Here is a 24,913-nt window from a genome sequence, read left to right as displayed (position 1 = left end):
CAAGCAATTATGCTGGAGCTGGGCGACGGGCTGGATGTTAAGATCCAGTGGTCACCCCAGCCAGCCTACGAGCGCGTGCAGGCCCTAGCTCTGCGCTGGGTCGGCCGCGACATAGTCCCACTGGACAGGGACTGACCCCCTCGAGTTAAACGTCTCGCCAGGACGCCGACGACCAGCTGGAAACTGAGTCGCGGCGTCCGTATTGGTCAACAGCCCCCCCACTTCGGTGGAGAGGGGTTCTGTTAGGAGGGGGTGCCCGCCGGTTCCGGTATGGTAAGTAGTATGTTCTCCCTCTCCCCTGTCGGGTTTTGGGAATAGACACAGGCCCCCTGCGGATGGTCGGACCCTTTTGATCCTGGGTCCCTCCGCTATCCTATAGCATGTGTCACAGATCTCCCTCTTGGAGAACCAGTGGTTTGGGAGCTGACTATCGGAAGTCACTGTATGAGTGGGCACTGTAGAGGGACCATGACTGAAGTCAGTGCCTGGCATTACTGTGTAGGATGGCCATGTAAGAGGGTGATATGATCCTACCTTATACAAAAGGTTGCAGTTGCCTGGACTACCGCAATCCGACCGCCGCCATCCTCCCGCAGGCCGCCATCCTCCCGCAGGCCGCACACCTCCCGCAGGCCGCACAGACCGCTGCCATCTTTCCACAGGGGCCACCGCCATCCTCCCACAGGTCGTGTGGGGTCGCCATCTTGGCGTAGCCTCGTGTCTCCGGCATGGGGGCGGCCATTTTGGAGATGACCAGCTACCTCGAGGAGTAGCAGGGGAAGCGCCGTAAGGCGTGTAAAGGGGCGGAGCCGCCTTTTTTACCCGGGAAAACTATCCAAAAGACTTCCTGTCTGTAAGGGACAGCGCTGAGAGCAGTTTGGTAGAAAGCTTCTGTGCATCAGGTGGTGAGTCCTTGGGGTCTCTCTCTCTCTCTGTGGGGGTCCGAAGCAGGTAACACTGAGGGGCGCTGTTGCGCTGGGGGATTACAAAAAAAAAAAAAAAAGTTTTTTTCTTTGCAATTTTTTATTTGCTGGCAAGTGTCTGGGATTAATCATGGACCCTGCCACACATGTATCCCCACCTGATCCCCTCGAGGTGGCCGAAGGACCCTCCAGTGCCCCACTTATGATTGATGCATTATCAGCAGTTTTGGAGTCTTTGGTATCCCGGGTGGAGGTGGCCTGTCAGGGACGGGGGGCAAGAAAGCGACCCCCGCCTACCCCTATTTCATCTGACACTTCAGATACGGATTCTGAGCTTGTCACGGCAGCTGCAGGTCCCTCTTCTGGGGCTGCTGTCTCAGGTATGGTCTCCTCAGACAGTGAGGAGGACGTTTCTGCCTCCGCCATAGCACAAGAAGAAGCGTTGGTGGACGCACTAGTTGTGTCTGTCCGGGAAACCTTAAGTCTTGAGGTTACACCGGCAGAGGTAGCTGACATTGAAATTCCTTTTGGTACCAGCAAGCCTACCAAAATGGCGAAGGTTTTTCCCTTGCCCAAATGTTTTGGTAATCTAATTAAAGAAGAATGGGGTCGTCCGAAACGAACCCCTGCTATTTCCAAACGCATTGCTAGGCGCTATCCGTTTGAGGAATCCCTCCTTAAAAAATGGACGGTACCACCAGTGGTGGTCTCACCGATTTCCAGACTAAATAAAGCCACTGTTATCCCGTTGGATGATGCCCTGTCCTTTAGGGATCCGGTGGATCGAAAAGTGGAAGCGGAATCCCGTTCCATTTTTTCCCTGATAGGATCAACCTTTAGGCCAGTGGTTGCCATTGGTTTAGTTTCACAAACATTGACAGAATGGACCAAATTGTTACGCCGTGACTTAAAGGGGAGAAGTATCCCCCCGGCAGTATCCGATTTGATGGAGCAGATTATACAAGGATTACAGTTCATCTGTGACGCCGCCCTGGACGCCACTCCATTGTTGGGGCGTGCATCGGTTTCAGCAGTGGTCCTTAGACGCGTGTTGTGGTTAAAGTGCTGGTCGGCGGATCAAGGTTCCAAAAAAGCTTTGGCTAATCTCCCCTTTCAAGGGAATCGCCTGTTTGGGGCCACCTTGGATGAGATTATAAAGGATCTCACTGGGGGCAAGAGCACTTTTTTGCCACAGACTGCTAAGGGTAAGGGACCTCGTAACAGGCGAGGACCTTCCTTTTCCGCTCATAAGAAGTTTGTTCGTTCCGCTGGGGCGGGCGATAAGGGGAAGCCCTCCAAAGCCCCTTCAGGGGGTTTCAAGGGGCGCTGGTCGGGTAAACAAAAGTCCTGCTCAGCCAAACCGGAAGACAAGACCAATATAGCCTGAAGGTGCGCCCCCACCCATCTCTGGGGTGGGGGGACATCTTCACCCGTTTCCGGATCAATGGCTTTCCAGAAGCCCGGACAAAGGGATTCACGAGGTCATACGGTTGGGATACAAGATCGAGTTTCGATCACTTCTACCGGTGCGATTCTTCCCTTCCAACATTCGACTATCCCCGGATCGCTTAAAAGCTTTGCGGGGGGCAGCAATGGACTTGATGCAACAAGGAGTGGTAGTTCCCGTTCCTTGAGCAGAATGTTTTCAGGGGTTCTATTCGAACCTATTCACAATACCCAGAAAGGAGGGCAAGGTGCGTTCAATTTTGGACTTAAGAGCACTCAATCATTTGGTACAAGAATTCAAGATGGAGTCCATTTGAACAGGGGTGGCCTCCCTGCATTAGGGGGATTTCCTGGAGTCCAGAGTGGGCCTAACTTTGGAGACATCCTTGGCAAGGGTGTGTCTCCTTACGGAGAAGCTCCGGAAGATTCAGTGAACGATTCGGATGTTGCTGTCTGTCAACTGGCCTTCCCTTCGGACTTGCATGAGGATCCTGGGACTGATGGTGGCCTTCTTAGAGGCAGTACCGTATGCCCATTCTCATACCCGAATTCTCCAAAAGGAGATTCTTTTCAAATGGAATCGGAATTCCGGTTCTCTGGACGATCGGATCCGATTGAGCGAGCGGACCAGGGAGTCTCTGGTCCGGTGGCTTCGGTCTCCGATGCTCAGCCAGGGGAAGTAATTTCTTCCGATAGAATCCAGGTTACTGATAAATGTATTGGAACTGAGAACGATCAGACTTTGTCGGATTTACTGGACCGAGCAGCTCCAGGGCAGCCCGGTTCGGATCCAGTCGGACAATGCCACGGCCATGGCTTATGTCAATCACCAAGGGGGCACCTAGAGTGTCCTGGCGGCCATCGAAGTGGCCAGCATTCTTCGTTGGGCAGAACGGTTTGTTCCGGCTCGCTCCGCGGTATTCACTCCGGGGGTGGAAAATCGGCAGGCAGATTATCTCAGCCATCAGATTCTGGATCAAGGGGAATGGCCTCTTCATCCAGAGGTATTTCACCAGCTGGGCCTTCATTGGGGCACCCCGGAGGTGGATCTGTTGGCAGCTCGGCTCAACAGGAAGTTGCAGAGGTTTGTAGCCCACTCTCGAGATCCTCGAGCGGACGCAGCAGACGCGCTGGTCGCCCCCCGTGGGGACAGTATCAGCTACTGTATGCCTTCCCTCCTCTCAAGTTGCTGCCGAAACTTAGTCGCAGGATAGAGGTGGAGGGAATTCCAGTTATCCTGGTAGCTCCGGACTGGCCTCGTCGACCCTGGTACGCCGACTTGGTCAGGCTGGTCGCGGACGCTCCTTGGAGACTTCCTCTCAGGGAGGATCTGCTGTCTCAGGGATCAATCTTCCATATTGCTTTACAATCGCTGGCTTTAACGGCCTGGCTATTGAGACCCAGGTGCTGAAGGACAAGGGATTGTCAGCTTCAGTTATTCCTACTCTAATTAAAGCAAGGAAAGCGACTTCCAGAAGAACCTATCATCGCACATGGAAGTCTTATATTGCGTGGTGTGAATCCCTTGGATTTCCTCCACGTGCCTATTCGGTGACCCGAATCTTGGATTTTCTGCAACAGGGGGTTGAGCAGAAGCTGGCCTTGAGTACTATCAAGGGTCAGGTTTCAGCATTAGCAATTTTCTTTCAGAAACCTTTGGCTACCCATTCCTTGGTGCGGAATTTTATCCAGGGGGTGCGGCACCTGGCTCCGCCAGTGCGTGCGCCCTTACCGCCCTGGGATCTTAATTTGGTGTTGTCGGTTCTTCAGAAACCTCCCTTTGAAAATATCAGGGAGATTCCCTTGCTTACTTTATCCCAGAAGGTGGCCTTCTTGGTGGCCATCACTTCTGCACGCAGGGTGTCAGAACTGGCCGCATTATCTTGTCGTTCCCCATATCTGGTGGTTCATAGGGATAAGGTGGTTCTTCGTCCGAATCCATCCTTCCTTCCTAAAATGGTTTCAGAGTTTCATCTGAATGAAGATATTGTGTTACCTTCCCTGTGTCCTAAGCCCAGTCATCGGGAGTTTGCGTTACATTCCTTGGATGTGGTTCGGGCAATCAGGGTATACTTGAAAACTACGGACTCGTTTCGTAAGACGGATTCACTTTTTGTGATCACGGATGGCCCCAAAAAGGGGTTGCCTGCATCTGCCACGATTATCTCCAAATGGCTCAGACAGACGGTGGTACAGGCTTATTCTATTAATGGTCAGAATCCTCCGTTCCCTGTTAAGGTGAACTCCACTCGGGCGCTTAGTGCTTCCTGGGCCTTCCGCCATCAGGCGTCAGTGGTCCAGGTTTGCAAGGCGGCTACCTGGTCGTCGGTTCATACCTTTACAAAATTTTATAAAGTTGATGTGTTGGCATCGGCGGATGCCTCTTTTGGCCGCAAGGTTTTGCAGGCCGCAATTTGAGGAGACAGTTGGTCTACCTCGAGGGTTTTTTTCTGTTGGGTTTTTCAGTTGAGTCTCATCCTTTGGTTTGATGAGCCTTTAAGACTTCTAGTCGGCACCGGTTGGGCCTTCTGGATTAAAATTTTGATTTCTGTTATCCCACCCCTCATTTGTGGCACTGCTTTGGGACGTCCCAATTTGATATGAATCAAGAGGACTGCGTCTGTCAATGAGCGACAGAGAAAAATGGATTTTTGTAAGATCTTACCGTAAAATCCTTTTCTCTTAAGCTCATTGACAGACGCAGTACCCGCCCCTCTATTTTTGAGTTGGGTTGGGTTAAATTCTCTGACACTGCTTTGTGACATAACTAACATCCTGTAGCAGGGAGAGAGAGGATATACCCTCTGGGACTGCCCCTAGGGCGTGGCCAGAAAATGTTTTTCCTGCCTAGTGTCCTACTCCTGTAAGGGGCAGTATAACCCAATTTGATATGAATCAAGAGGACTGTGTCTGTCAATGAGCTTAAGAGAAAAGGATTTTATGGTAAGATCTTACAAAAATCCATTTTTTTTTAATTTTCCTTGCAAGTGATTGGGTACTCTTTGTAAAGTGAAGCTTTACCTAGTTTACTAAGCCATAGATTAACTGCACTTGCAGCGGGCAACTATGCTTTGCAAAATGCATAGTCTATTTGCCTTCAGTAAATCCAACCCATTGTGCTCTTCTGTACAATGTGTTGGGTTCCATTGACCATGCATGGCACTGTAGGGCACCGAACACAGAGCAGTTGCTTTACCGTGTATGTTTGCACATGTTGGTGCAATGCACAAGTATTCACATCTGTTATATTGGGAATCAGGGTAAATCTCCCCAATCAGGCTACAGATTAAAATAGAAACACACACCAATGAAAGAAGCGTCAGACCCAATGATAAGAGTTTAAATTTGTTTATTGGTTTGCACTAAATAAACAGCCAAAGCACTTTGGAGACCATAAGAACCCCCCCCCCCCCCTTTATCAGGCTTACAAAATCAATTAACATAGGAACCTTTAATGGACTTAAAATAGGGCTTTCCCATGTATATCTAAGTAGGGAAGCTAACTGCTGGACTAGGAGAGTTACCAGACAGCAGCATCTGTGTGACCAATCAAGGTAGGAAGTTTTGATGCTTTTATATTCTACAATAGAAACATTACATTTTTCTAAACCAATAAAATATTTTGGCTCCAAAATTGCCGGAGAGAAGGTCTGGGTGTAAATTCTTTAACTGTGTTTTCAATTATCCTATTTTTTTGTTGAATTTTCAGTATCTAAATTCTGGAGCTGGTGGACTGGCTGGAGCTTTCATCCATGAGAAACATTCCAGTACTATCAAACCATCGTAAGTACTAGATACGGACTGGCATTGTAACTTAGAGGTCAACTAGAAGGAACTAAATGGATGGGAAGATCATTTAACATATATTCAATGTCAAATCTTTCAAAAGTCCAAATCACTTCAAAGTTTGGGGAATTCCCCAGTTAGTTGTCAGAAAAACATTTCTCCTTTGGAAAGTTTCTCCTGTTTTGGGAAATTGTAAACAAATGGATTTCCCATCCCTGCTTGTTCTGGTGACAATACTCACCAGGAAAAATAGAGAAGGTGACTCTTCCATGGGGGGACACAGGCAGCAATAGAAACCTGACAGGGATCCAAAAAATTAAAAGCACTCTGGGAGTGAATGGGGGAGAAGAACCTTTTATCCATCCCTCTGTCCTCCATTCATTGAAGGAAGCTATAGTACAGCTTTTATGAATGAATCGGGCCTGATCAGAGGGGCCACCAAGGTGCCATGCAGAGTTTCCTGAAAAACATCACAACACCCTTCCTCAGTACTCCTCTCAAGAGCCCACAGCCCTAATGCAAGTTGTGAGCTGGCTCTTTGAATGAGTTATTCAAATGCCAAAATGCCTTCATGGTTGGGTGTCAGTCTGTAAGAGTGGGCGTTTCTAGGCAAGAGGCATCTGCATGTAATGATGAGTCTTCCATGAAGAACTGAAATGCAATGAATGAAAGGGGCAGGCCAGGGGCAGTCAGCCTGGTGAGGAAAGGCCTATATCAAGGATGTCCAACCTGTGGCCCAAGATGGCAATGAATGCAGCCCAACATAAAATTGTAAATGTATTTAAAAAAATGTTAATGTTGTTTTTTTTTTTTAAAACGTTTTTGTAAAAATGCATTTATACATAAGCCTTGTACACACTAGTAGTTGTTTTTTTTTTTTGTAAAGGGGTTTGATCTCTATGACTCTATGTGCAGTCGGGTTTGCCGTCGTCCCTGGTTGAGAGTTTTGTAGGTTGTTGGTACCTCAGGCCAGTAAGAGGTGGGACTTTTTTGGGCAGGTAAGGGTAATCATGAAAAGTACAAGCAAAAAGGTAATAAATAATAAGTGGTATTTTAATCTTTAAAAAACATATGTACAGTTGAGTACATTAGAGTGATAGGGTTATAGACCCTTGTGAAGATGTGTAGTAGATAGAGGTTTGTGACATGTGGTTAATGGTGACTTTTAAGAGTTTGTCTCTGTCATTCCCTGCTGTTAAGCTTGGGTTTCTTAGATCAGAGATGTCTCCTATGTTCCTACGCGTTTCGGCCCCTTAGTGGGCCTTTTTCAAGGTTGATAGTCACCATTTCTGTGGGTTACATACAGATATGGTGTTAGATATTTTTAACCTTCACCACTTCTTTAAGTTGTGGTGAGTCGTTCAATATTAATACATACATATTTTTTCTCTTTAAATCCTTGTATGCTGGAGTGGCTCCCTTTTTAGCACGAGAACCTATGCGATTTCCTGAAAAATACGTAAGGTTCAATTTTGGGGTGTTTTTTTGTAATTTCAGTAGTTTAGAGGTATACTGTATATAGGACTTACATAATCCGCCATGTATAGGGTTTGGGGTGGGTCGTGTGAGTCTCCCCCAGTGGCTATTTTGGGTTCGGTGTATAGAAGACCGATCCCTTTCAAAAATGTTCTTTGCCTTTAAGTAGTGCTGATCTGTGTAGAGGATATATGCAGTTGAAAAAATATAGGTGTGGTAAGATTTGTAAGCGTATTTTTAAGGGGTGGTGTTGGTACCTTGAATCTTGGTTTTATGCGATTTTCATGCAGCGATTGTGGGGTCCCTTCAGATTGGGTGTTTTCCGCCAGATCGCACTTTAAATGGAAAAAATCCCCCTGGTTACTGGTGTGCTCATCTTGTTCCACATTGTATTGTGATAGGGTTTTTTGAAAACTTACATTTTTTCTCTCCAGGGTCACCGCTCTTGGTCCTCTCTCTTCTCCGTTCAGCAGGAGAAATGAGAGAGGCAGTGGTTTCCCAGCCCTTATATCAGGCTCGCGCATGCGCCTTAGGCGCCGCACGTCTGATGCCTGATCACACACAGCTGGTGTGTGACTCTGGTGCGCCTGCGTCTTATTGACGAGTGCGCTTCCAGTTTCCACCGCTGGTGCTCACTGGCGCGGCCGCCGACACGGATGGGACACAGGGATTTCAGACTTGCGGGTCTGAGGAGCTGATTTTAGTGGCCGTTCTGGCTGTGCCTACAAGTGCCCCTGGAGGGGAGGTTCCTCTCAGGGGCTTACCGTGCCGGGTGTGCTTTTCTGGGGAGGTTTTCCATACAAGGATTTGTACGTGAGGAAATAATATAGAAGCGAGTACATAAATAATTTTCAATATATAGTATAAACAATTCTCGTTTTAACAGCAGTGTCATTATGGTCAGGAAGAAGAAGAAGGAGGAGGATTTTGGGTGGTATCTGTTTTGAGAATGGGGATGACAGTCCGTCAGAGGGTTTTTTTTGGTATGTAAAACTTAAATAAGACAAAAAGCTTTAAAAAGAGCGTAAAAAGTCGGGGGACATGATGATGCATTCCTCTATTGCCGGATCCTTTTTGTTTAAAGATCACTGATTGTTATCAATAAGGATTTGAGATTTCCAAGATGTTTTTTTGGGAAATCATGTTTCCCTCTTGTCTCCAGATGGTATTTCTTTTGCGATATCCGTATGGTTCTATTTTTGAGGGACAATTGTTGGACAAGTTTTTTTGTGAATGGATTGTTATTTAAGGATGGTGTGTGAGCATAGGATACACCTATGATCACTTTTTTATTGTGTCCCTTCTTAGTGAAGAGCTGTTAAATTATGTTTTTCTCGTGTGTTCATGGGACAAGAGTTTTGATGAATGGATTTTCCGATTTTCTTATTTTTTGTCTGTGGATGTTTTTCTAATCAGTTTTTCCTGATGAGAAGCCTTCTAAGAATGGAGCATAGCTTTCTGATTCATTTAGGCCTGGAAAGGTGGTGGCTTTGAGACGTCTGATCCATCTCATCTCCAATTGAAGCAGGGTTTTTTTTAAAACTCTTAAAAGTCACCATTAACCACATGTCACAAACCTCTATCTACTGCACATCTTCACAAGGGTCTATAACCCTATCACTCTAAAGTACTCAACTGTACATATGTTTTTTAAAGATTAAAATACCACTTATTATTTATTACCTTTTTGCTTGTACTTTTCATGATTACCCTTACCTGCCCAAAAAAGTCCCACCTCTTACTGGCCTGAGGTACCAACAACCTACAAAAGTTGTTTTTTTTTTAGCCTAGCAGAACTGAATAAAAAAACTGACAGCTCAGGAGGAGCCACTGTACTAACTATCCGACAATAGTACAGCGATCTCCCTGCTGTGCTATTGCATTCTGACAGGGGGACACTTGCATCATCATCTGCCCTTGGCTGAGAGCGCTGATTGGGAGCAAATCGGCAGACCTTTTTCGGTCATGCCTTTCGACAAAAGCCAGCCTGAACGGCATGCTTCTGTCAGACCGACTGCAGTACACACGACCCGTATGTCAGCTGATTTGTGTTGAGAAGCCGATGCCACCCGACATTCAGCCTGTGTGTACTAGACTTTAGCATACACATGTGGCTGAAGAAAAAAATTACAATGTCTCCATACTGGACTTTTATAAGTTTTATCTTTCCAAAGAAAAATCTGCCACCCTTCACGCCTTTATTATGTCATCAGTTTTCAGCAGCACCTATATATGTGAGCAATTATTTTCAAGAATGAAGCACACGAAGGGCAAAATAACAGTGGTGGCCGGTCTATTGAGGGCGCAGGGGCGCCGCCCCCCCATCCATGCGTCCGGCCCCCTAATCTGCATGCAGGGGCGCCGGACGCATGGAGCTTAATGTTTTTTTTTAAATCACCTGATTAGAGCCAGAGGCTCTAATAGGGTGATGCAAAGGGTGGAGCCGGGGCGCAGAGCAGTGCGCCCCGAGCCCACCCATTGTGTGACAATAGCGAATGGAAATTCGCTATTGTCACACCGATTCTCCTCCTGGCCAATCAGGAAGTGCGTCCGATACGCGCTTCCTGTTTGGCCACAAGGCAAACCCCATGACATTGGCCGAGGAGGAGGCGGGAGCGGGAGGACTGGAGGAGACGCGCCGCCGGGACACTGATGAGAAGCCGACGCCGCCGCTGCTGCTCCAGGTAAGTAAGGGGGCACGCACGCTGATCTCTGCATTGGGGGAATGTATGCTGGTCACTGCATTGGGGGCATGCACGCTGATCTCTGCATTGGGGACATGGAGGCGGACCGTGTGAAAGAGCCCTAAGTCCCGCCAAATAAATTTCTACAGATGCTGAAGTTATTATGTAATGGGCGTGGCACATTTCTTTATACCAATATAATATAATTCTTGAATTTGTTTTTCATTTACATTTTTTTTTCAAGTACAAAACAACAATGGGACAAACTGTCACACAGATCAACAAAACTAAAAATAAAGGAGAAAAAAAAAACATATATATATATATATATATATATATATATATATAACTGTGGGCTGCGTTCACAAAAGCAACTCGCTTGTGGTATGTAGGTGTCCGAACACATTTTGCCTAAAAATCGCATGCAATCCTGAAACTGTCAATCCACTATACTATTTTGCAGTTTATGCCAGTCAAGTTCCACTACCCCAAGCTCGCTCATCCATGTCTTTATAGACCTTGCTTTCTGCGCTGGTCCAAATCATTTGGTGGAGGGGGGATTATGGTGTGGGGCCACCAAGGTGACCGATATTGCAGATATTTCAGGAAAGTCCTTGTACCAGAGTGATGCCTGCAGCTAGAGGCATCACCCCAGTACCGGCATCCATAGCCGACGGTCGGCTGTCTTGTAATGATAACTGATGCGGCTGAGAAGCCGCTCGGCTGTTATTACAAGGAGCGGGAGGGGACGTCCCCCCCTCCTGCTGTTTCCCGTGGCTTGCCCTGGTCTTCCCGTCCCACCCGGAGACCCGGGCAACCACCCTGCATGGCCACCAAAGACCCGATGAAAAGTCGCATTCGGCTCTGATCGGGTCTCCATGTAAAAACCTGGAAGTAATGTCATGACATCACTTCCGGGTAAATAACAAATAAACTGTATGCGCTACCAGATAGCGGTATACTGAGCGCATGAAATGGTTAATACGTGCCACATCCTAATTGGGAAAACATGGACTTTGGAGGCACAAAGTACAATAAAACATAAGCATTTTATTCATTTACATCTTAAAAAAGCAGAAAAAAGGACAAAGGACTATTCTTGGCGATGTATGTTTGTCCTTTTTTTGCTTTTTTAAGATGTAAATTAATAAAATGCTTATGTTTTATTGTACTTTGTGCCTCCAAAGTCCATGTTTTCCAACAATCCTCAGTTTTATCACTTCCGGGTACTCGGCGCCAGATTTAAAAAAAATTACAGCATTCAAAACAGCTTTTAAACTGCTTTTAAGTGCAGAGGAGGGGTTTGGGGTCTTTTAGGCCTCCAGATCCCTCCACATAAGTACCTGTCAAGTGATAAAAAAGATAAAAAAAAAAAAAATTAAATGTACGAAAATATCAGCCAATATCGGCCGATACCAATATACAATGGCCAAAATATCAGTATCAGTATCCACAACGAAAAACCAATATCGGTCAATCACTAGGTAAAACAAAAACCTAAAAAGCTAACTAAAATAATAATATTAATAATCAAAATTGGTACGAGAATATAAACTTGTGTATAAATGACAACTACTTGTTGACTTCCTATGCTGCACCGTGCAATAGCATTACATTCTTTTAAAAATGAGGATAAAATACTGGTATATAATTTATATTCCCTTCAATTCATCATTGTGCAACAAGCATCAGATAAAACCTGAAATCTGTCATAACGTATCCCTGAAGGAGGTAATAATTCTACACCTCGGTAATATGCGATGAAAGGTCATCTTCACTTTGTGAATTGCATTTCCAACATATTTCATCATTCTGGTTGTTAAAATACGAATGTGTAATAATGTCTAATATGTTGTTATAGTTTGACTTTAAAAGCAGATTTAATTTTGCAAGAAAAAAAAGCATGATTGAGTTTGCTGAATTGACTAGCTTTACGCAACAACTACATGATGTGTGATATAAATGAAATAGTGGGCAAAATCAAGAAATAAAAGCTTTGTGAATTGACCTTATTGTGTTTATTATGTCTGTCCTATCTGGTAAAATTGCACAGAGAGTGGAAGGTAGTAAGGCAGAAACATTGTGCAATAGGACTAAGCGGTAGCAAAGGCTGCATAGATAATGAGCAATTACAGCCGTTCCACTGTGTATAATACTGTGTGAGATTACACACTATTCAGAGTCAAGGTTTGAAAACATTAAAGTATATTTCCACTCTTGCAGAAAAATTGGGATAACACCGACCGGTACTTTATATTTGTTATATTTTACCATCAAGATAGCACAATTGAAAAAAAAATAAAAAATAAAAAAAAAAATAAAACAGGGGCTGAAAACATTATTTATTAGTTTCATACTTACTTTTGCTTACAAATCCTACTCCGCTTTTCCCAGCTCTGTAATGTTAAATAGGGATGGGCTGTGTGTTCCAGTCGAACAAATGAGGAGCTCGGCGGGAAGTTCTCGGTGATGAACGCCCCATAATGCATCGCGCTCTTGCAGTGCACTGATTGCTGCTGATCTGCCAAAGCATGCACCTGATCTGTATGCTCTGGCCAAACAAAGCACAATGTCCTGTTAGAGCCGTGATTGGCCAAAGGCAGAGTGCCTTTGGCCAATCATGGCTCAGGGGCTAAGTCCACACCCCACACTATATAAGGCTGCTGCTTACACGGCAGCTGTATATAGTGTGTGACAATGGAAATTAGGCAGGTAGTTAGTGGATAGTGTGTTCAGACAGTTTAGTGCAGTCAGTGTAGTGTACAGGCATACCCCACTTTTAAAATGTATAGAGTCCTGGGTCCCCTCTTGGTTCTCCCTAAGTTTAGTGTCCCTGTCACTTATGTTCGTGGGCAGTGCCATGTCAAGCTGACCAAGATTTTCCATAGGCACGGGAGCAGTGCCATGTCAAGCTGACCAATGAGCATTGAAAGCTGAAAATTGGTTTGGGCAGGAAGGGGGTGAATGTGCCCTGTATTTAAGTGGTTAAGGGGAACCCTATGACAGAATTTAAAAAAAAAGAAACTGTGTGGAGGTCCACCCCCAAAAATTCATACCAGACCCTTTGGGTCTGGTATGGATTTTAAGGGAAACTCCACGCCAAAATTAAAAAACTAAAAACGGCGGAGAGTCCTCCCCAAAATCCATACCAGACCCTTATCCAAGCATGCAGCCTGGCAGGCCAGGAAAGGTGGGGGACGAGCGAGAGCCCCTCCCCCCCTTGAACCATACCAGGCTGCTTCCCCTCAATGAGGGGAGGGTGCTTTGGGGCAACCGCCACATCTGACTTAACATGACTTTACGTGATGTCAGAAGGGGCCAATGCCACCATGTGATGTTACCGGGTGGCCCCTCCCCTTGCCTATAATTGAACTGTCAAAGCCGAAGTGCGGGCATAAGGTTGGATGTCTCTTAGGAGGCGAAGCGTTTATTGCAATTTTTCTATTTTTCTGGTCGGCGTTGCGATTGATGATGGATTAACATTAAAAGACACTATTTTTTTTCTTTGTAATAAAGGATTTGTCAAATACAGTTTCCTGTGGATTTTACACTTTTTTGGTGAATGAGTACGATGTACACGATACCCATTCCCATCTAGGGGCTTCCTTGTTAAAGGGGCTTCCAGATTCCGATAAACCCCCACCTGCGGACCCCAACAATCACAGCCCGGGGTTGTCGGGAAGAGGCCCTTGTCCCCATCAACATGGGGACAAGGTGCTTTAAGCCCCAAAGCACCCACATCCCCATGTTGAGGGCATGTGGCCTGGTATGGTTCAGTTGAGGGCATGTGGCCTGGTATGGTTCATTAGCTCGCTCATCCTCCCCCTTTCCTGACCTGCCAGGCTGCATGCTTTAATAAGGGTCTGGTATGGATTTTGGGGGGGATCCTACACAGTTTTTTTTTTCATTTTTTTTTTTATCTGTATTGCCAGGAGTCGGCAATACATTACAGCCATGAGAAAGTTTAAATTAATTTTTTTCCTTTAGAAATGTCAGTATTACAGCAGGAGGCTCCATACATGGTACAGATGCGCCACTTTACAGGAAGACTAAGGGGACCCCCCCAGGCACGATTTTTAAAGGAATTTTTCATTTTTATTGTTTCACTTTAAGCATTATTAAAATCACTGCTCCTTTAAAAACGATTGTTTTAAAAGAAAGAAAATTGCAGTGTAGTACCTGGGTCCCCATACACTTTTTATGGAAATAGCTTGCATATAATCCTTTAAAATGGGGATTTTTGATTTTTCATGTTCGTGTCCCATAGACTTTAATGGAGTTTGCATGTTCGCTAGAACTTTTTCCCTGTTCAAGATGTTTGGTGCAAACCAAACAGGGGGGTGTTCGGCCCATCCTTAATGTTAAAGATTAACAGTTGTTAATGTTTAACGTGTTTAACCCTGTCAGTGCTGTGTTAGCAGATCTCATTATCAGTTGTAAACTAGTGTTAAAGGTTTCAAGGCTTGGGTTCTGCATTGTATGCTAATGCACTTTTAGCAGAGCTGTCCCTCAAGTGCATCCCTAAAGCCAGCCAGAGACGTTCAAATCTCGGCCAGTTCAGCAAGGACCAGCTGAGATTCTAACCATGTATGGGCTAGATGAATGTACCCAAGTTGAGTGATGACAAAGCACCACAGCACACATATTAAGGGTTGTAGTGCATCATAAGGTGTGCATAGGTGTGAAAAGCATCTAAAAACATATTGATTGAGTTGTTTACTTTAATTTGGTCACAAGCAAGTACCCAAGACTGTGGATATAGGCATCTGTATATGGAGGTTTTCAATTTATTTATTTATTTTTCTTTTTCATCTCCATTTAGTTGAGGCACTGATTGGTTGGATAACAACCATGTATTTATAAGAAAGTTATCTTTAGACCAGCAGAGTAGGAAATAGTAATTTGCTTGATGATGGGTAATAAGCCTGGAACAGCTGTATATAGCTAGGGGTAAATAGCTTTGTCATCTTTTGGGCTTGTGATGTAACATGCAGATACCTCCTGTTTCACAAAGACCTCTACTGTGCTCTTCAGTCTTCAGTGACAACCTTTTAAATTCAAAGATTTTATTCTTTCAAATGCATTTGGTATTTCTTAGTGGAAAAGTCTTTTTTTTTTTTTTAGAGTCTCTAGTTTGTCCCAGCCACCCCTCCTGCCGATGTCTGATAACATTCATTATTCTGCTCTTTTTCTGGTCAGTCATTCTAAATTCCTGTTCCCTAGCATTTCACACTGTGATGTTTGATCTGAATTCTTCATTACCGTCCCCGTAATGTCAAAACATTTTGCGTGTCACCTGCTGGGCCGACGAGCTGTTTCCTAAATACAGTAGTGTGTGTTTGCTGGGAATTAGCTCATTCCGCGGCAGCTGTAATTGCGTATAATGATTTTTATTTCTCCTTCTTTCCAGGTTGGTTGGCTGGTGGGGTCACGAGTTCAAATCCAGATTTGGCATGGATAACAGTGAGTGCCACTATTCTGATCATAAATCTAGTGCCTTTCTTGTGACCGTATCCAAGTAAAACAGAAGCCAAGGGGTTAGCCTTCCTCTAGCTTACTCCAAGTTTAATTGCTTTAAATATCCCAAACTTGGTGTTCTTTCTGCAGATTATAATATGGACCATATTGTTGAAGAAAGTTACCTTGACCTTGCCACCATGATTTCTGGCCAGCCTGACCATCCCATCTATATGAGTTTGTTGTACATTCCATTACATAACTATGGGCACTGATATGGAGTTGGCCTCCCCTTTGAGGCTGTAACAGACTCCACTGTGCTGTGAAGGCAATATTTTGGGGCGTGTCTGTGGTTAAGCGTGCCCATTCAACTAAAAGAGCATTTGTGAGTTCAGGTACTAATGCTGGACAAAAAGACCTGCTTTGCAATCAAATTTTTCATTAAGCCCAAAGGTGTTCAGTAGATTTTGGTCAGTACGCTGTGTAGGCCACTCAGATTTCTCCAGACCAAACCCATCAAATAAAGTGGTGCTCAACCTTTTGAAGAGCGACAGCCACTTAAGTGATTTGGTAACCAGTTGTGGGCCACAATGAACTATACCCCCCAAACTGCAAACCTGTTGTTAATTTCATCAACCCTAAAGCAGCTGAAACATATTTCCAACCATCTCAGCTACTTAACTGACAAGATCAATATCCCAGTAATTTAATTGACTTGATGCTATACTCTGATTAAAAAGTGTACCTTTAATTATTTTGAGCAGTGTGTGTGTATATATATATATATATAGATATATCTATATATCTATATATATATATATATATATATATATATATATATATATATCTATATATATATATATATATATATATATATATATATATAGATATATATATATAGATATATATATATAGATATATCTATATATATATATATATATATATATATATATATATATATATATATACACAGTATCTCACAAAAGTGAGTACACCCCCACGTTTTTGGAAATATTTTATCATATCTTTTCATGTAACACTGAAGAAATTACACTTTGCTACAATGTAAAGTAGTGAGTGTGCAGCTTGAAAAACAGTGTAAATTTGCTGTCCCCTCAAAATAACTCAACAAACAGCCATTAATGTCTAAACTGCTGGCAACAAAAGTGAGTACAATCCTATGTTAAAATGTCCAAATTGGGCCCAAAGTGTCAAAAGCTTGTGTGGCCACCATTATTTTCCAGCACTTCCTTAATCAGTTTAGGCATGGAAATCACCAGAGCTTCACAGGTTGCCATTGGAGTTCTCTTCCACTCCTCCATGACTACATCATGGAGCTGGTGGATGTTAGAGGCCTTGTGCTCCTCCACCTTCCGTTTGAGTAAGCCCCACAGATGCTCAATAGGGCTTATGTCTGGAGACATGCTTGGCCAGTCCATCACATTTACCCTCAGCTTCTTTAGCAAGGCAGTGGTCATCTTGGAGGTGTGTTTGGGGTCGTTATAATGTTGTAATACTGCCCTGCGGCCCAGTCTCCAAAGGGAGGGGATCATGCTCTGCTTAAGTATGTCACAGTACATGTTGGCATTCATGGTTCCCTCAATGAATTGTAGCTCCCCAGAGCCGGCAGCATTCATGCAGCCCCAGACCATGACATTCCACCACCATGCTTGACTGTAGGCATGACACATTTGTCTTTGTACTCCTCACCTAGTTACCGTCACACACGCTTGACACCATCTGACCCAAATAAGTTTATCTTGGTCTCATCAGACCACAGGACATGGTTCTAGTAATCCATGTTCTTAGTCTGCTTATCTTCAAACTGTTTGCGGACTTTCTCGTGCATCATCTTTAGAAGAGGCTTCCTTCTGGGACGACAGCCATGCAGACCAATTTGATGCAGTGTGCGGCTTATGGTCTGAGCACTGACAGGCTGAGCCCCCACCCCTTCAACCTCTGCAGCAATGCTGGCAGCACTAATACGTCTATTTCCCAAAGCAACCTCTTGATATTATGCTGAGCACGTGCACTCAACTTCTATGGTCAACCATGACGAGGTCTGTTCTGTGTGGAACCTGTCCTGTTAAACCGCTGTATGGTCTTGGCCACCATGCTGCAGCTCAGTTTTAGGGTATTGGCAATTTTCTTATAGCCTAGGCCATCTTTATGTATAGCAACAATTCTTTTTTTCAGATCCTTTAAAGAGTTCTTTTTCATGAGGTGCCATGTTGAACTTCTAGTGATCAGTATGAGAGGGTGAGAGTGATAACACCAAACTGAACACACCTGCTCCCCATTCACACCTGAGACCTTGTAACACTAACAAGTCACATGACACCGGGGAGGGAAAAATGCTAATTGTGCCCAATTTGGACATTGTCACTTAAGGGTGTACTCACATTTGTTGCCAGCAGTTTAGACAATAATGGCTTTGTGTTTAGTTATTTTGAAGGGACAGCAAATGTACACTGTTATACAAGCTGTACACTCACTACTTTACATTGTAGCAAAGTGTCATTTCTTCAGTGTTGTCACATGAAAAGATATATTAAAATATTTACAAAAATGTGAGGGATGTACTCACTTTTGTGAGATACTGTATACACACATTGTACATACATCTTTGTTTTATATCTAAAATTGAATACATGAAAAATGATTCCGAAAGCACTAAGGTTATCTAAACAGACAACACCTCAGAAGTAACTCCCTTTTAGACATGCAACATACAAAAGGACTATAAGTAGTCATTCTATTGGATATTATATAACAAACCCAGAGTGTGCCAAACAGTGGGGAGAAAGAGACTGAGCCCAAAAGGAGGCTGCAAGTGGAAGTATCCAACATACAGGCACCTCCAAGAAACTAGACTCATATTTCCCTTATCCTTTACTTTAGGAGGTGGAAAACCTCCAAAAAAAATGAAAAAAATAAAAACCTGAAACACAAAAACATAATGAGCTAGTATGTATCGCATACTAGCTCATTCTGAAATTCTTACCTTAGAACGAAGCCCCCGCAGTGGAGCCCGCACACCGCTGACCAGGCTGACATGTTAACCCGTCTTCCTTCTGGGATCGCGTCCTCTGGCCAACTGATTGGCCGGAGCTGCAATGACGGCACTCACGGGAGCCGCCTATTTCGGCACAGGGCTCTGAAGGAACAGTACGGGCGGCCGTTCCTTCAGAGTGCATGCGTCGGTGATGTCACTGGCTGCATGCAAAGTAAATATCTTCTAATCGATGCACATTTAGGAGATATTTACAGTACCTATAAGTAAGCCTTATCATAGGCCTACCTATAGGTACAAGTTACAGAGTAAGCTTTACTTCCTCTTTAAAATTTAGAAATAAATACAAAAAAATTATATTATAGCTTAATATTAAATAACCCTTGGAAATATCCCAGTATATGTAGTACTATACTACCTTGTTTTAAGCAGTAATGTCCCACCTTAAGCTACAAGCCTTCCAGACTGACCCAGAGGGTACAACTTTCAGGTACTCCTGCATGGTTCAGATGTAAAGTGACGCAGATTAGATCCAGATTATTTTCCTTTAGGATTAGAAATAGTTGCCTTTCACTAAAGAACTGGGACTGAGTCATCTAATATGAGAAATTAATCTGATTCTACCAGTTCTGTGTGTAAATTGCACCTTGCCCTATAGACCTGTTTAACCACTTTACCACCGGAGGATTTTGCTGTCTTCCGTCCAGGCCACTTTTTGCGATTCTGCACTGTGTGACTTTAACTGACAATTGCACAGTTGTGTGACGCCGTACCCAAACAAAATTTATGTCCTTTTTTTCCCACAGACAGAGCTTTCTTTTGGTGGTATTTGATCACCTGTGCGATTTTTACTTTTTGCGCTATAAACAAAAAAAGAGCGTAAATTTTGAAAAAATAACAATATTTTTCACATTTTTTTTATATGAACCCCCCCTCCCCAAAAAAAAATGTAAAAATCTAATTTTTTTAAAATTTTTGGCCAATTTGTTTTCTGCTACCTATGTTTGGTAAAAAAAATCACAATAAGCGTATTTTGACTGATTTGCGCAAAAGTTATTGCGTTTGCTAACTAAGGGAAAGATTTCTGTCATTTTTGGTGTTTTTTTTTTTAACGAGTAATGGCGGCGATCTGCGATTTTTTTTTTTTGCGGGACTGCGACATTGCGGCGGACAGATCGGACCCTTGACTGACATTTTTGACACTTTTGGGGGTACCAGTGACATTACTACAGTAATCAGTGCTATACATATGTACTGTTACCGTAAAAATGACACTGGCAGGGAAGGGGTTAATTTTATTGGAGAGGGAGGGGTTAATGTATGCCTGGTGCTTACTAACGTGTGTGGGGGGAGGTGACTGAGTGACACAGGGACAGATCGCAGGTTCAGCTATGCTGAACCCTGAAATCTGTCACTGTCTGTCACTTAGGAGATCCGCCCGCTCTGTTTACACAAGCAGGCGGATCTCCACACTCGATTCCCCGACGATCGGGGAAGAGTAGCGGCGATCGCCGCTGCTCCTCCCCTGGCCTGACTCCCGCTGTGACTGAACACAGCGGGAGCGAGCCTCCGGCGGCGCGCGAGCGCCGCCCACAAGGGGAGGAGTCCAGCGACGTAGGTCTACGTCGCTGGACGGGTACGAGCCACTGTGCCGCAGTAGAGGCACAGTGAGCGGGGGTAAAGTGGTTAAATAACAGACAGGATAGAGCTTCATCTGCTGACTGAATGATACTGCATAATATTTCTGTGCAATATTTCATATTTGCCCAACTAAAAAAGTAAAATGTTTATTTTTTAGCCACCCTGACCACAATAAAGAGAAAAAAAAATGTACAGAACACTTTTTTTTTCTTTAGTATCAAACATTACATGAAAAAATAGGGCACTTAAAATTATAATACATTCTCAAATACCAAAACAAGGAATTGTCATACCATCAGCCTGTTGCATTCCCCTTTACAGCAACATTCAGAATGGGAGAGGAAGGGACAGGACTGGGAGCAAATCAGTTATACTGCATGCAAATGTGTTGACAACGAATAATCTGATTGAAGGAGAGAACAGAATGACCAAATGAATGACATCACCAGTCTGCTGGTGGTTGGAGGACAATGCTGCATTCTTTATATGTAAGTGGTGTCACCCACCTGGCTAGTCTACACTATATTACCAAAAGTATTGGGACACCTGCCTTTACACATACATGAACTTTAATGGCATAACAGTCTTAGTCCGTAGGGTTCAATATTGGGTTGGCCCACCCTTTTCAGCTATAACAGCTTTAACTCTTCTGGGAAGGTTGTCCACAAGGTTTAGGAGTGTGTCTATGGGGATGTTTGACCATTCTTCCAGAAGAGCATTTGTCAGGTCAGTCACTGGTGTTGGAAAGAAAGCCTGGCTCACAGCCTCCACTCTATTTCATCCCAATCGGGTTGAGGTTTGGGACTCTGTGCAGGTCAGTCAAGTTCCTCCACCCCAAACTCGCACAACCATGTCTTATGGACCTTGCTTTGTGCACTGCTGTGCAGCTATGTTGGAACAGGAAGGGGCCATCCCCAAACACAAAGTTGGGAGCATAAACGTGTTAAAAATGTCTTGGTATGCTGATGCCTTAAAAGTTCCCTTCACTGGAAATAAAGAGGCCAAGCCCAACCCCTGAAAAACAACCCCACACCATAATCTCCCCTCCACCAAATGATTTGCATCAGTGCAAAAAGCAAGGTCCATAAAGACATGGATGAGTGAGTTTGGGGTGGAGGAACATGACTGGCCTACACAGAGTCCTGACCGCAACCCGATAGAACAGCTTTGGGATAAATTAGAGCGGAGATTGCGAGCCAGGCCTTCTCAGTGCCTCACATCACAAATGCGGTTCTGGAAGAATGGTCGAACATTCCCATAGACACACTCCTAAACCTTGTAGACAGTCTTCCCAGAAGAGTTGAAGCTGTTATAGTTGAAAAGGGTGGGCCAACTCAACATTGATTCATTTGTGGCCAATTTGAATTCTGCAACATATTTTTTTGTAAAAAAAAAATCCCAATAAGCCTATTTTGATTGGTTTGCGCAAAAGCTTATCACGTCTACAAACTAGGGGAAATATTTATGTCATTTTTATGTATTTTTTTGTTTTTTACTAGTAATGGTGGCGATCTGCGATTTTTAGCGGAACTGCGACATTGCAGCTGACAGATCAGACCCCTAACTACCATTTTTTACACTTTTGGGGGGACCAGTGACCATTGTTACTGTAATGATGACACTGGCAGGGAAGGGGTTAATCCAGGGGCAAGCAAAGGGTTAAGTATGAGCCTAGGGAGTGTTTTCTAATTGTATGGGGGAGGGACTTGTTGAATCAACACAGAGACCTGTGATCCTAAAAAGGAGGATCACAGGCGCTCTGTGTTCATTCCAGAGAGAACAACGGTTTGCCGTGTTTATCGATTCATCCCCGTGGATCGGCTTCCCCCTGCCCTAATGGGGGCTCTCGGGAACCGACGTAGCCAAAAGTCGGTTCGCGCAGCCAAGCCACCCTGTCGCAGTATATCTGCAGCGGGCATTTGGCAAGTGGTTAAAGTTCATGTGTGTGTGAAGGCAGACTTCACAATACATTTGGTAATATAGTGTATCTGGCAGGGCTATGTAAATTTCAGGACAGGATGGACAAATATTTGGCAGAAAAAAATAGCACTCTTACATATATTTAATCCTAGCTATTTGCCTGGAAGTCACCTTTTAGTTTATCTTCTTCATTTTAGTACTGTTGGTTTCTGCCAGAGTTCCCAAATTTGTGGTTCATGAGAAACTGTACTTTGTTTAACTTTGCTCATAAAAGTTTTAGTAGACCCCTAAGGTCAGCAAAAAATATCAGCACTTGCTTCATAGTTGGTGTTCACAGCAAAATAGGCCGAACGTATTATTCCCTTCTTTGTTGACATCTCTTTGGTTGTGCAAAGGAAATATGTTACTTATGATCGTGTGCAGTACAATTGTCTATTTTTACTGATAGATATTGACTTGCATTGTCTAGTGCTATAACAAAGAAATGATCATTGACATACCTTACGTTGTTGTGGTACTTAATAACACCTACATAATATAACTATATTTATTTATATTTTAAACAAGAACTGGAATTAAGCCAAGGAATTAATGGATTTCGTATATCGAACCCTCCTATTCTACTGGTCTGTTCCCTGCATGCAAGTTTAGAGGTAAGGAGGTCACACCATGCACCCACAGTGATATGTATTGAAGAACATTGCATATTATAATCAAAGAAAATGATGTTCCATTAAACATAATGGACTAGGTGGGACTTTAGATGAGACCCAAGCTGGTGTTGCCCGGCGTCTCCATCCCTATAACAAGCTTGGTGCCTCATCTAAAGTCCCACCGTGCGATTTTCGTGCGTTTTTGGTGGATGCAGTTTTTGATTTGACCCTAGTGTTTTCCGTATACAGGGATGGAGACCAATAGCATGACCTGCTTGTCTCATATAAAGTCCCAAAGGAAATAAGGGATTTCAAAGGCAGTGTGCTTTACAGGCCATGCCCCATATATAAAATCCCTTCCTATCCATATACTGCATCCACCAAGGGGATGGAGGTGTAATGCTTTTCAGCTGGTCTTCTCCAGTTTGCACCATGGTTATATTTTAACCTAATTATTTGAACTTTTTGAGACAATAGCCAGTCGTGCATGGGGATGGGTTGGGGGAGGTTGGGCTGTCTCCCTCTCACCTGTTCCCCATCCACCCATTAGCGGCCATGTGCCTCCAGTGTGAGGACACTAAATTAAGAGTGTAGGACTGCAGATTTAAACAGGGTGCCGTGACGTGGCTCTGCAGCTTTCACATGCGTTTGCAAATGTGTGTCAACTAAACCCCTGTTCTTTGTACCAAGAGACAGGTCTTATTTGGTTGGTGACAGACTGGAAGGTGAGTACATCAAACTGGGGGCTGGCTGACTTTCATGCACCTCTTACAATCCTTCAACCTCATTTTGAATGATGTTCCATTGACCACTTCCCGACCGCCCGCTGCAGTTATACTGTGGCAGGGCGGCCCTACTGCGCAAACTGACGTAGGTCTACGTCGGTTGTGTGCCTGCAGCTAGGGGGCAAGCGTGCCCCACCAGCAGCGCGCTCCCACCCCCACTCGGCAGCGGGGATGCCGATGCATGGGGCAGGTGGCTCTGAGGAAGGGGGCTTGACTCCCGAAATGCGTTAGCGGTCCTGACTTCAAGGACATGTTCCAGTTCATGTATGGTGGATTCTTGTAACACAATTTTATTATCTTCATGTCTGTGAGTATGCATTTGGCATTTTATTAAAATTTTACAAACAGTGACCACGGGTAATGCACTAGGTGTTTGCGCCTCCTTTCTCTCTTTTTCTTATGGCTCCGATTGCCGCCTGACACCCGCGACCGCTCCCCGCTGAGAGAGAAGGACGGTCAGCTGTTGTTAACACAGTTGACCTTTCTTCTCTCTGGAATGATCATAGAGCTCCTGTGATCCTTCTATATAGGAACACAGGTCTCTATGATCATTTCACAAGCCCCACCCCCATACAGTTATAAACACGCCCTAGGTACACATTTAACCCCTTGATCACTTACTGTGTTAACCCCTTCCCTGCCAGTGTCATTATTACAATAACAGTGCATATTTTTAGCACTGATTACTGTAGTAATGTCACTGGTCCCCCCAAAAGTGTAGAAAATGTCAGTCAGGGGTCCGATCTGTCCGCCGAAATGTCACAGTCCTGCAAAAAATCGCAGATCGCTGCCATTACTAGTAAAAAAAAAACCAATAAAAATGACATAAATCTTTCCCGTAGTTAGTAGACGCGATAACTTTTGCGCAAACCAATCAAAATACGCTTATTGCAGAAAACAAATTGGCCTAAAATGTTAATTTTAGATTTTTCATTTTTTTTTTTTTTTTTTTTGGGGGGGAATGTTATGTAGCAGAATGTGAAAAATATATATATTTTTTTTCAGAATTGTCGGTCTTTTTTTGTTTATAGCGCAAAAACTAAAAATTGCACAGGTGATCAAATACCACCAAACGAAAGCTCTATTAGTGGGAAAAAAAGGACATCAATTTTACTTGGGTACAATGTCG

General features: G+C 44.1%; 1 protein-coding gene across 1 annotated transcript in view; it reads left to right on the top strand.

Moving 5' to 3' along the window:
• The window catches only part of KYNU (kynureninase), a 178,503-nt gene that overhangs the window by 125,963 nt on the left and 27,627 nt on the right, over positions 1-24,913 (top strand). The window contains exons 10-12 of the mRNA XM_082262168.1: positions 6,079-6,152; positions 15,726-15,778; positions 22,914-22,999. Of these exons, the coding sequence (XP_082118294.1) occupies positions 6,079-6,152; positions 15,726-15,778; positions 22,914-22,999 (213 nt within the window). The remainder of the gene's footprint in view (positions 1-6,078; positions 6,153-15,725; positions 15,779-22,913; positions 23,000-24,913) is intronic.

Source organism: Pelophylax lessonae (genome assembly GCF_965119305.1).
Source record: "Pelophylax lessonae genome assembly, chromosome: 6".
NCBI classification, from domain to species: Eukaryota; Metazoa; Chordata; class Amphibia; order Anura; family Ranidae; genus Pelophylax; species Pelophylax lessonae.
Note: the sequence above shows the minus strand (reverse complement) of the source record. Positions and strands in the feature narration are given on the sequence as shown.